General features: G+C 31.7%; 1 protein-coding gene across 2 annotated transcripts; it reads right to left on the reverse strand.

Annotated features, from left to right (window-relative positions):
- Positions 1–7,355: 7,355 nt before the first annotated feature.
- LOC114381842 (protein SHI RELATED SEQUENCE 1-like) lies at positions 7,356–10,682 on the reverse strand. Of its 2 annotated transcripts, none has more exons than XM_028341075.1 (3): positions 10,261–10,682; positions 8,799–9,422; positions 7,356–8,167 (listed from the first exon to the last, which is right to left on the reverse strand). In XM_028341075.1, exons 2-3 carry the CDS (start codon positions 9,400–9,402, stop codon positions 7,788–7,790), a joined length of 984 nt encoding a protein of 327 aa, XP_028196876.1. In that variant the 5' UTR covers positions 9,403–9,422; positions 10,261–10,682; the 3' UTR covers positions 7,356–7,787. The 2 variants fall into 2 exon arrangements, with proteins under 2 accessions (XP_028196876.1, XP_028196870.1); XM_028341069.1 differs by having other exon boundaries at positions 8,799–9,463; positions 10,261–10,681.
- Positions 10,683–13,803: the final 3,121 nt, after the last annotated feature.

Raw genomic sequence — 13,803 nt, forward strand, 5'->3', positions numbered from 1 at the left:
ATTCGAGCGTAGAAGTACGCTAAAGTGAGCTGGATCATTTTCAACTTAACCTAAATTATTAGGGTTTTTTTATACTTTTAAACGGTAAAATTATAATTTTGATCATTCTAATTTCTTAAATTCATGATTTTGGTCCTTCTAAATTTTCATTATAATTTGATTTTCTTAGTCTTATAAATGGGTGATTTTGGTCCTTTTGATAGATTATTAACAAATAATTTTGATAATTAAATTATTAAGTTAATTATAAATTAATCAAAATTATTAATTATTAAAAAATTAAATAAAAAATTATTAATCTTAATTTCTCATGACATTGTGTTCCTTCTCTTTTCTGTAAATATCTCTTTTTTTTCACTATCGCATATAACTCCACCAGCGGTAACATCAAATTAAGGTTAATAGTTTGTTATCGAAAAAATTTAAAGATTAATAATTTTATTTAATTTATAATTAATTTAATATCTCTAATAATCATAATTATTAGTTAATAATCTATCAAGGGATCAAAATTATAAATTTATAAAATTAGGAGAATCAAATGTTATAATTAAAAATTTAAAAAATCAAAATCATGAATTTAAAAAACTAGGAATCAAAATTACAATTTAGCCTACTTAAAATTATAAGATTTTGTAAATTTAATATACGATTTTACTAAAAATCAAATTATTGATTGGGTTCCATGAAATATTGAATTTGGAATTGTAACCTCTTGACAAATTATATATAAAATTAAAATTAAAAGTTGTATGCATTAGAATACTATTTTAATGATGAGTAAATACTAAGGTGGAGGATGAATTAAGGATAAATCATCGTATTGTTTCCAAAAGTGTAAAGTCATGAAAATTTAGTCCATCAAAGAATTTTTTTTTTATTTCTTGAATGTATAAAAAGTATCACAACATGTTGTATAACTTAATATGAATTTGATCTTTAAACATTATAATTAAATGACAAAAGGTTTAAAAAAGCATAATGACAAAACATAATTATTGTATTTTTCACATATTTGTGAATTAAATTAGAATTTTAATTTTTTATTAAATTATTTTTATGAATGATAAGAATGAGGAGTAACTCTATAAAATAAGTGGATCTCCCTCTTCCTCCCTCTCTCTCTCTATATACATTCCTTAAATCTAATTAATTTCAAAACCCTTTTCTATTTAACTTTTTATTTTTAATGCATATTTTAAAAAAGGCTATATATCAGTTTTGATCCTTCATCTTTTTTTTATTTGGTCTCTCATTTTTTAAAAAAATTATTCTAGCCCTTTATATTTTTAAAACGATTCATTTTCATCCTTAACTAATTGTAGATTTAATGTAGTTTATACTTTTAAGCTATTGGTGATTAAATGTTATCACAAAACACAATTTTTTTTATAAAATATCTTCGTACTTAAATTGACACATATTGGTGGCTAAAAAACTCTACAAAACACAAAACCCGGAACAAAAGAAATAACTCTCAATTAACAATTTTTGAAGTGGAATGGGAATAGAGAATGAGGCTGTGGCTGAGTACACCAACTATGCTTTGGCATGAACTAACAACAAACAAGACGCTTCCGTCGCTACTGCAAAGGATGACAGAGAGGATACAATACAAAAAAATTAATGAGCATGTTATGATTTAGGAGAGTTTGAATGTTTTCATTTTCCACCAATTTCCTTCAAAGTGGTATCAAGAACATATATAAATTTTTAAGACACCTATTTTTCTTTTTCCAATTCTTAAACTCATAAAAGATGTTTGCGTAAAGGCAATTCAGAAGGTATGGTAGATGACTGAGAAGGAATATGATAAATCTGATAATGAAAAGGATTTCAACCAAACCCATCAGAATTCTTCGCAAAACAATTGATCACAAATTAGACCAATATGCTTTTAGCATTATCGGGCAATATTACATGGTGCAATGTTTCAGGGGGAAGAGGGTGAATATAATGTTTTTACTAAAATGTTTTCAAATGCGTACATAGATAAGGCCAAGAAGATGCAATTTCATATTGAAAAAATAAGTTCGAATTCCTATACATGAGTCATTAATTAGTACATTTCCGTCCATGATTATTATACACAAGTATTGGCAATTCTAAATAAATACCGCAATGTGATATGAATCTTGAAGATGTGATATATTTTTGTATGGAAAAAAAATATTGTTCTTTGGATTTTAACAATGCTATTTTGGCCATGATTTATTTTGAAAAACTCTCTATTTATGAATTGTAATAATCTTCACAATAGTTCAAGCACTCGAGACAAAGATTCCTACGTCAAATTTAAACAAGGCTGGCCGTTGCAAATTAAAAATTTATATATTCATTCACTTAATTATTTTGTTTATTCATTGACAAGGCATTAACATATTTATGTATATCACGGAACATGTGAATAAATTAGTGGGAAGTTACTTTAATTAGTTTAATAAATAGTCTCAAGTTCGAGTTCTATATATACCGCAAGTTTAATGTTTAAAGGAAATTTTTTTATCATGCATATATAATAATTCTATTTTATTCAAGGAAGATTATCTCTACTAAAAAAGTATTTAGATGGTTTATTAAAAAAAATATGTATGTATTTGTAAGTATATATCTATATATTTATTAGTTAGTAAATGCATAAAAATATTTTGGAGTTAAGTTTTTGGTAGATTAAAATTTAGGAGAAAGTAATGGTATCCCAATTTAAAGTAGCTAGAAAAAGTCTTTGGGTTCAAGCATTTATAGAAAACAAGTTGATTCACGAGTTTATATAAAATATTATGGGTTTGGAGTTATGTTTATTCTAATATCACGAGTTATTATATATATAGTCTCTTTTTTCTTCAGCGTACAATAATAACTTATAAGGTTTGAAATTAAAGACCTTGTATGAATTATTCCGTACTAAGTCAAACCTAGTGGGTTTACCTTTAAATAGTCTGTTTTCACGTTAACACGCAGGTATCAAAATAGGTGAGTTTATGAGAGAATTTGAGTTTGTTTTTTTTTTCCCATAAATATCCCATTAAGTGGTACGTGCACGGCTCACTAATACTAACATCCTTGTTATCTTCATGATCACGCACTTAAGGTTGCACCCTCAGAGACACCGACACAGAGACAGACACTGCTCCTCCTGCATGGTCTCTCTCTGATAGATCTGAGAGCAAAAGGTAGAAGCCCTATTTGTGTGTACACGGCATTGTTGGGACCACCCTCACAACAAACCATTATGCCACACTGCAGAGACTAACGTACAATTATATAACATATGCTGCACTCACCCCTCGGGCTTAATAAGCCCATTCACTAATGCCAGCTTCCACCCTTTGTTCTCCGTTATGCTACATGCCCTAATAATAATGTTCTTTTAATTGCCTATGCGACTCGTCAGAAACACTGCATTTACTATGGTTAACTTCAAAATCAACCTACATCGTAACATATCTAATAAACTCTCTCTATATATTTATTTTAATCTTAAACAGTTATCTTTCTTAGATTATAATGCCATTGTTTTCGGTACATGTGAAGTTTCAGACAGTGCAAGCCTATTAGATCCGCAGTCAGTGAATCCCAATTCCTGAGCTTATTCATATACAAAGGTTTTATTTAGAGGTATTTATCGTGAAAGTCATAAAAAAAAAGTCAAAAAATGTGCACAGGATAATTTTACACATCTAGATAAAAATAATAATTTTAATTTCTTAAATAATATTCTTAAAACACTAGATAACATTATCCTTATTTAAATAAATTTTCTATAAACATTCATGAGAAGATAAAATAAATTGAATTTTCCTTATAAGTTAAAATTAATATATGCATTAATTTCTATAGAAGTTTTTTCAGCTAACTTATTTAAAAATTGAAATACATAATTTTTATTTTCTGCAAGAGTATTTATGAAAAATTTAATCAATATGGCCCAAACCTTGTTTGACCGCAATAGCAAAGCACCCCCCATCTATGAAAGAGGTCTTGCTTGCACCAATCAGAATTTAAACTGTCATCACTACAACTAGGCTTCTGTTTGACCTGATACCAATACCCGTGAGCTTTTATTCGTTATTAAGAGTTTCAGAGCCACGGGTCCAGCAATGTCAATGAAATCAAACGTGTGCATGCATTCCTTCAAATCTCCGATGCAACAGTTTTAAGAGTAAACCCTTATTAAAGTATTTCATGACAATCACTTTGACTTTATAAAATTTCCACTTTATTTTATAAAATATCGTTGACTATAATTTTTTTTAAAGATTATACTAATAGAAAAGAAATTATGAAATGAACAAAGCTTTAGGATTTAAAGTTTAAGATAAAACGAGAATTAAAATGACTAATATTTATATTATCTCAACAAAAAATAGTTAAGGGCTTAATTACTCTAGTTTGAGGGCATTGGGAACAGTTGAGGATGGTAAAGGCAATGCATGAGGGAAAATAATTTGTGAAGCAAAGCCACGTATCAAATATAAATAGTATAGAAAGTCCAGGAGGAGCAAGTAAACTCACGTTAATTTCATCTTTTTTCAAACGTAGAACAAGCACCAACAAGTCCAGAGTAATGTTAACACACTACTCTTTGCCGGTAGCAAGAATAGAAATCGAATTATTAAAGCAGAGAGAAGATGGTGGTCGTCAGCATCATCCACTTCCCTGGTAACTTGGTAAAGTGCTTTTAATTATTTCATCATTGGGAAGGAAAAAAAAAACCCCAGAAATTCTTGTTTCCTGGGGCTCCAATTTTGTTCCCAATATGAGTGTTTTGTCACCTTGGGAAAGATGGAACCACCCCACATGAAAGCACACCATCTTGCACCCACGTTATAAGGTTTGTGTAACCATTAATTCTAACAAACAAAAAAACCCTTAAAAATTTGGAAAGCAAAAAACTGAATGCAAACACCAAGTTGTAGCATCTCTGAATAGCAACCCAAGAAATTATTAAGCATGCCTTTCCTAGTCAGCACACAAAAAGTGGTGGCATGAATGAATGAATCTGCCAGTATATTTCTGAGTTACACTTTCGCGAAAAAGCACCTAATTTTTCAGTAAGATGATGTTGACAAATACAACTCTAACTAGTTTTAGTGATTTAGGTTAGGTTTGTCAGCTTGTTTAACTGGAGCAGCAGCAGGAATAGCGTACTTTGTACACAATCTTGCGTTAACAGATGCAAGAACAGCAGACAATTAAAGTATGGACTTATAAAAATATATATATATTTTTCATAAAATAATGTCTAAAACATTTATTTAATCAGACAACTTTTTTTAAAAGAAAAGTACTTTTCTTGAAAGTTAAAAGGAAAAAAAATAAACTATCATATAAATATCTTTTCCTAACTTTGTTCGAATGTACTTATATGTAGTGATATAATTAGGGAATTGACAAATTTGCAACAATTTTTGAGAAATTTATGTTCTGAATTGCAAGCTAGATACACTATACAAACTTTAGTGGTTTATGATATGAAATTCTTCTGACTGATTAAGACTCAGACCTCACAATTTGGATAGGACCTTGTGAATGAGAGATAAAGCATGAGTCCTAGGTAATATGTATGGGCTTCAAATTCACCGGAATATCATGGAAGAAAAATGAATGGCGACAATAGGAATTTCATCACATGACAAGGGGAAATAAATATGCTGTCTTTGAAAGCAGACAAACGCTAATTATTGTTTAATTAAATGTAAAATTGCTCGAAGATTGTCTTGGATAAAATGCATAATATAATACTAATTGCCTCTTGCCCTTCTATTGAAAAATTAAACAATGTTTTCTTCTGCAAAGAAATTCTCAACGCGTTATCATCTGAATTAACTTAATGAGAGCTATATACCTAAAACCAGCTAGTCACCATAAAATCATAGTGCATGCACGATAATATCCGAACGGATAGATTCGTTATTTAGATCACACACTTATGCATACAGACATAGAAGCAATCATTCTACAATATATATATATATATATATATATATATAATGTGCTGACATCATCATGCTGATGAACCTCGACCAATCAATTAGGATTTAATCAAATCAAGACAACCTACTCTTTTTAGAATCCTTTTTTTTTTTTTTTACCAATTTTTATATGAATGAAAATGTAGATCTACTGCTGAAAACTCGTATATATGAATGAAAGAAAATCCACGAAATGTAAGTCCTACATGATAATGATAACTAATCAAATCCTAACAGAAACTTCTAATAGATTAACTGGGGGCAAAATTTAGAAGTATACACAATTATTTGTGCCAGCTTGGCTTTCTAACTTGTATCTATGCTTTTACTCTTCATTAGCAGTGAGAAGAGACAAGTGCATAAGTGTGAATACCATATACTGTCCATGTGTATATATAATCATTTCGCCTACGTCATTTTATCCATCATAGTTACCGAAAGTCAATCCCTAAAATCTGCGTGATTCTTACAAAATTAGTTATATTGTGAATATTTTTTATAACACCTTCTCTTAACATTTTTTTGCTTCGTTACACCACTTATTAAATTTTAGACATCTCTCTTCTCTTTTTATATGATGATTTTAAAAATTCGTTGTATAACAATAATTGCTCAAAATAATATTCATACAGATAAGGACAATATGGTTCACAATATTTCTTACAAGCTTTGACTTTGGTGCCAGTTGCTATCTATTATACATTATACATTATGTAATTGAGCCTATATATATATATATATCAAAATTTCAAAGATTCTACAACCAAATCGTTTTATGGGAATAAAACTGGGGTTATTCATGATGAGAGATCATGCTGCATTGATCATATGGGAAGCTTAAGGAAAGTTCAGAAAACGTAGTTTGCATATTTGTTTTACTTGTTTTAGTTTTTCCTTTTATCAATGAGATACTCTAGTATGGTTATGCCATAAGCTGTATTCCTTACACATAAAATGCAGTGCTTCCCCTATATACGTATAGTTTTCCTGCATGTGCATTAAATACGAGCAAATTGATAAGCAATACTTCCCATTTTAAATTCAACGTCACGATCTGTGCAAGGGTGAGATAATGGAATTACAGTGATCATCACATGGGAAGAGGGAAAAGAGAGAGATCTTTCACCTTTTAAAACTGGAATATGCTTGTGCATGGTTGGACCCGCCCCATCCAAAATATGAAGGAACTAAACAAGTTTTTCTTTGAGGGTTAGTTGTTCAATCCAAATAAAGATCAAAACTTTGTCTTTTCCAGTTCAATTTCAAACCAGCTATATCGACAGGTATATAAACAGGAAAAAAAAAAGCAATTTCCAAGATCAAAAAATTTATAAAAAATAAAATAAAATAAAATATTATAATAATAATGCAACAAACTGATGAAACAAAAGAAGACACTCTACACCAAACTACAACATTAGAACCAGATGTGTCCTTATATCGTACAAAGTTAAGAAACAAGTAACTTTAGTTGCTAGTTTTTCAACATGAAGAAGAAGAATGATCTATCTTTTGAACTAAGCATTGATAATTTGCACAACAAATAAAATAAAAACAAACATCCAAATCCATATCCATATATATATGTTTTCTTTCTCTCTTTTTCTCTCCTGTCTTTTCTTTTTTTCCTCTCTCACATCCATATCAAAATATGAGTGTCAAATTTTTACCACTAGGCCTCATTCTCAACAACAACAACAATATCGCATAGAAACACAAAGTTGGAGTGTAAGAGAAGATGAACTATGAGAGGGTGAGACACAATCAACACGCAATCCCGGTTGTGTTTTTTTTTTGTTTTTTTTTTCTTTTTCAAGATCTTGTGTGAGGGAAGAATTGCGTACCACTACCACCAGCCATGAATGCGTTAACCGGAGCCGAATACAAAGAGGAAGTATCAACAAGTGCAGCTGAAGAAATAGCAGCAAGGTTCAAGGGCTGAGCTGCAGCAACAACACCAGCAGAGGTTTCTCCAGCCGTGTAATTATTATTACTATTATTATTACTGTTGTTGTGGTTATTATTTTCAGGACCATAGTCATAGAGGATTCCTTTGAACACATGTCCTCCTATGCTCACAGCGGTTTGGTATGCGTATCTATCATCAGCATCTTCCACGCAGCTAACCCTCACGCATCTGAATTCAGCTGGAGAACTCACCACAGAAGGAAAATTCCCTTCTTCCTCTAACCCTTAGAAAAACAAAGAAGAAGAAAAGAAAATAAACAACCACATGGGTTAGTTACATGGTTAAAAACAAAGGTCTTTTTACAGAAAAAAAAAAAAAAAAACTAGATTCTTGTGATCTAATAATCAAGAAAGAAAGAAAGTGGTGGAGGTGAATGGCAGTGCGTGAAAGTGAGAGAGAGAATGTGCTAAGAAAGAGGAGGGAAGAAAAACAGTTTCTTGCTGTCAATCCATTCGTCAGGGCTACTACATAACAGTGTTTTATTGAAAGGGAAAGGGTTAGAGGTAGAGAAAAAAAAAATAGGAAAAGAGAGAGAAAGAAAGAAAAGCTGATATATGAAAATGGTGGATTTTGGTTCACACGCAATCGATACGGTTCCATTGTTTGCAGGTATACTTCCAAAACTTTCTCACCAGTCCCCCGATATCTTTTCAGAGAATTTCTCTGGCCAGAGATTCTCTTCTTTTTTCATTTCCTTTCCTTTATTTCCCCACTCTCATTCATCACTCAATCACAGAAACTGCGAGTTCTTTCTGTTTGCATCACTGTGAACAAAGAAAGGCAAAACAAAAAGGCACTGGGAGTGTGTGTATGTATGAGTGAGTTAGTGAGTAGTAGTGTGCGTTATTATGTACCTGACGAGGGTAAACGAGTGCAAGAGGTCGGGTCTCTCGGCCTCTTGGAAATATCTCTCTGTTGCTGTTGTTGTTGTTCTTGCTGTTGCTGCTGTAACGCGGCGAGTGCTTGCTGACGCTCGCGGCGTTTAGAAGCCGGAACCCATGTGCTTTTCACATGGGTTTGGCAGTCGTACCCGCGGCTCTTGCAGCACGTCCTGCACCGCATGTGAGGGCAGTCTTTCTTGGCCTGGTTGCCGCAGTCCTGGCAGCTTATTCCTCCCTCCGCGGCCGCGGCTGCGCGCATCGCCACCAACGCAGCCGATCTCGACGACGAGTGATCATCATCGGAGACGCCGCCGCCGCCGCGGCTGGGCCCAACTCCTGACGAGTAAAGATCTCGCTGCAGGAGAGGACGCGCATGTGGATGCATCACGTGATGATGGTGATGGTGGTGCTGGTCCTGCTGGTTCCATAGCTCAAACCCTCGGTGGTAGGACGAAACGTCGTCGTTTTTGCTGCTGTACCAGAATAGGGTCTCCGCTGGTGGAATCTCGCTGCTTTGGTTGTTGTTGTTGTTTCCTCGCCCTCCTCCTCCTCCTCCTAATGAGAATAACCCCGCCATTGTTCTGGACCTGACCCGGGCTTCAATTGTGGCCCAAAATCCATATCAGAAAACTCGATCGCTGTGTGTTGTAGGATATTGAGAAACAGATGAAGAAGAAGAAAGACGCAAGCATGTAAAAATAACAACAGAGAGAGAGAATTAAAAAAGAAAAGAAAAACAAGGGTCGTAAGTTATTGCAAGTTGTAACTATTGGTTGAAATAATTCCCTGGGTTTTGAGCTTTGAATGAGGCGTGGGGTTGAGAATTGGGATTTGGGAGTGCGAGACGAGGTCAAGAACAATAATAATAATGATATCAATATCAATATCTCAATAACAATAACAACAATAGCAGCTAGGTAGAGAACTTGTTGAATTTATGTTGAGAAAAACTATTACACTGTTGATGGTTGGATTTTGTGTTGTGTAATGGCAACTAGAGTCATCAATAGTGTTGTGGCCACACAAATACAAGCAAAACCAAAAACCGAAATTAAACACAAAATACTAGAAGCGCACACAAAAAAAAAAAAAAAAAAAACTAATTAATTTTTAAAATTGTTTGGTGATGTTTTTCTAAAAAAGAGTGTGTTGGGTGTTGTGTTTCTGTTGTTATATCTCGTTATGGATTAGCCGTTGTGGTTGGGGAAAGGGTAATTGAAGCTTCGTTGGTTAAGGACAGGCGTCCAACAGTGTCGCGCAGCGTTAATCGCGCTTTCAATTCTTTCTTTGGTCACTCTCCGAATTCAGCGTTTTTGTAATACTCTAATAATATAGCGTGTGAGTGAATGAATATATGTGCATTATGCAATAATAATTAAAATAATAAAGAGAAGATAGCAATAGCAATAGCATAGCACAGCACCAACAACAGTACCACAGTTGTTATTTACAGCTATCGCTGCACTGCAAACGCCGCCATGCCCCTCTCTTTCTCTCTGCAACCCTCTGATGCTTCCTTCAATTTAATAAATAACTCCCTCTCTTTCTCTCTCTCTGATGTTTCTGCAGAGTTTATGAGCTCTTTTTTTAGTTCTGAGCAGTTCCTCCTTTTGTGTCTGAAGCCTGTGTGTTTAACTTGGCACAATGACAAAACCACTACACTGCACTGCACTGCACAGTAAGCAACCAAGCAAGTACTCTCTCTCTCTCTCTCTTCAACAACGGAATGAATGTAATCTCATCCCATCTCATCTCCACCGATCATACCAACTTCGCATGTTCCTTCAACGGCTCAGATTTATGCCACGTGTCAAAGAAACAGCTTTCTGCGTCCCTCGTCCTTTGCACCGGAAAACCCGCTGCTTTTCGTGACACATTGCCCCTTTTGTGTCCATTAATTTATGGTTTTCGCTTCCATTAAAATAAAAATTCCGCTGTCCCCCTCCTTAATCCTTATCACCATTTACCTCACTCCCTCTTCACTGTTCCTCCTAAATACTATTTATCCTCACATTTCACATTATCTTTGTTTTATTAGTATTTTTAAGATTAAATTGTTCATTTTCAAGAATTTAAATCAATAGTTATCGGCAATGACAGATTAAATTGAGCTTCACAAGTTTGGAAATACAAATTTACGTTTGATGGCAAAAGGTAATTTTACCAATAAATAAGATCTTTATTTTAATTTTATTTTTTGAATTTACATTAGAATGTCTTTCTCAATGTTTTCAATTGAAAATGAAGCATGCACTGCACATATAAATGCATCCATTTGAAAAATAATTAATTAACAACATTAGTTACCTATGGATCACTTAGTTTAAAAAATTGTTTTCGGGCTGACTCTAATCCGTGATTATTTTTTGTGTGTCACAATTAACTAATAAAACAGTGGGGTGATTAGTTATTTTGAGGTAGAGAGATTTGGACCGGTGAAAAAGAGGCAACCAGATCGAATTTCCATGAAAATAATGATCATGTGACCTCAAACAAATATGCGTTCCTACAAGGGAACACAGCGCCACCAAATTGTCATCGTACCTTTTTCTCTTTTTTTTTGAAGTTCTCATTTTTTTATGCAACCGTTAGTCACAGTAATTTTTGCGTAACCACAGTGTCAATAAGAATAAACTATAATCAGACCTAATACAAAATCGAAATAGTATTATAGAGGAACTTATATAATGTGTTCTTCCAAAGAAATTAAAAGGAAAAATATATTTAAAAAGTAGTTTTTTAAGATATTAAATATACTCACCTTTCATGTAATACTCTTTTTTATAAAGTAAAGACTTGCTAATTGCTATATAAGCTTTTAATTACTTAAAAGAGTAAGTGTTAATTGTTTTTACTTTAATAAATAGTTAGATTCTCAATAAAATATTTTTATTATTTCTTTAACCACTAAGTGTACTGGTTAGTATATAACTGTAAAGTATTACAAGAATATCGTAGAAGAATATAACACTACTCTTAAAATAATTTTAACATAGATTCTATAACAAACTTTATTATAATTTTAATACATTTTGGTCATTTAATTAGTTGCCTCTATATTCATTACATCCATACAAGATCTTCTCATTACGAATGTGTTCTTAGAAGATATTTAATGAAAAAATATTAGTTGACGACATAAATAGTTTATTGCTATCCTTTTAATTAGTTAAAAAAAATATTTAGGATCTAATTAGCAAATGTTTCTTAACCAATATCTTAATTTAAGGAACCTATTGATAACACTCGTTTTCTAATTACAACATGGACTATTTCAATTATGGTTCATCTTGCACACTATTTACTCTAGGCAAGGGTAAACATCAGTTTGACAGCCTAACATGCGCCTTTGACATGGCTTATTTAAGATCAAACTTAACTTGCTAGACAAAAAGGTCAGGTTAAAATTTCAAAAAGTTTATTTTATTAAACATGTTGAGCTTTAAACTTTGAAAAAAGGTCTTTCGAGCTTGATGAATTGAGCTATTTATTTATTTACAAATTTAGTAATAACATATTTATCATATATTTAATTTATATATAATTTACTTTTAACATCATTTTATAATTATATTATTAAATTGGCCTTTTAAAAGGCATGGGCTTATTTATTAACCCATTCAGAGTTATGTTGGCTTACTTAGGGATAGGCTAGTTAGTCTATTTATAAATGGTATTATACGGTAGAAATTTAAAAAGATTTTTCATCAAGTCAAGCTTTTAAAAAATTGAATATTAAACCTTAAAAATTGACATATATAAAGTAAATAAGGTAGATTTACATTTTATATTTAAGAAACTAGACCTATTTAAAGAAATGTCTAGCTTGGTCTAATTTGTTTCCACTTCTAAATTAAAGTTGATGAATTTAAGATTAAAAGAATAATGCTTAGCGTGAATAATTTGCAATTAACTTGGTTAACAAAAAATGTTAGGACTATCCTTGACAAGCCATTTGGTTTTGAAGAAAACATATTAACATATGATAATGAGATCAAGTTAAAGAAAAGTTAGTTAATACTTTCTCCGTTCCACAATATTTATTGTCCTAATTTTTTTTTAGATAGACAAAAAAAATTAATAAATAAATGAAAAGAACAACAATTTCACAAAATAATCTTATCATTATTGTTTTCTATCATTAGTATTATAATGGATGTTAACGAAAAAAGATAAATAACATTACATTAAAAAATTAAAATAATAATTATTTTGGAATTTATTTTTTTCTTCTTACCTATAATTGTTATGCAACAGATGAAGTAGTGTTTAAATGTGTCATATTCTTAAGATAAAACAAAGCGAAAAGAAAAGTGAGATAAATCTTCCAAGTGTTACATTCGTTATGAAGCATTTAAAAAGCATCATCTATATTAAATACATAGAGACAAAATTTAAAAATTTAGTCATTGCACCAAGCAAATATGACCAACATTTATCAAGAGTTTGCAACGGCAAAGAAAGAAAAGTAAATTTTACTGCATACACAAACTGCATTCGCTTTCATTTCTCAACTCACATTCAATTTCCTCTTTTATTCATTGTACCGCCTTAATTGACTAGTTATTCTTTGAGAGATTCATTTATTATAGCTATTATTGAAGCTCACCAAAAAACCTCCAAAAATAGCATTAATGTTTATTGTTTTCTAGTTTATTAGTGTTGGAAAGATCAATGTGTAGAATCTGAAGAGTATGTTAAAAAAATACTTAAATTTTGAGTTTGGAAAGTCTGATATATGCAATTATACTTGAGTTTGCAAGGTTGTATTTCGTGTATTTGAACCGACTGTTAATGAAAAATTTAATTATTTATGAAGGACTAGCCGTAGTCTTAATTGAATAGATGCAATTAAATTATTAAAAATATTCTCTACTAAGATTGTTTCCCTCTATCTCTTACACTAATTGAGATATTAAGTTTTCCTCAAAAAATCCCTATAGCAAAATGGTGGTTTTATCAGCTGAGCTCAACTCAA

The sequence above is a fragment of the Glycine soja genome, chromosome 2 (genome assembly GCF_004193775.1).
Source record: "Glycine soja cultivar W05 chromosome 2, ASM419377v2, whole genome shotgun sequence".
Classification (NCBI taxonomy): domain Eukaryota; kingdom Viridiplantae; phylum Streptophyta; class Magnoliopsida; order Fabales; family Fabaceae; genus Glycine; species Glycine soja.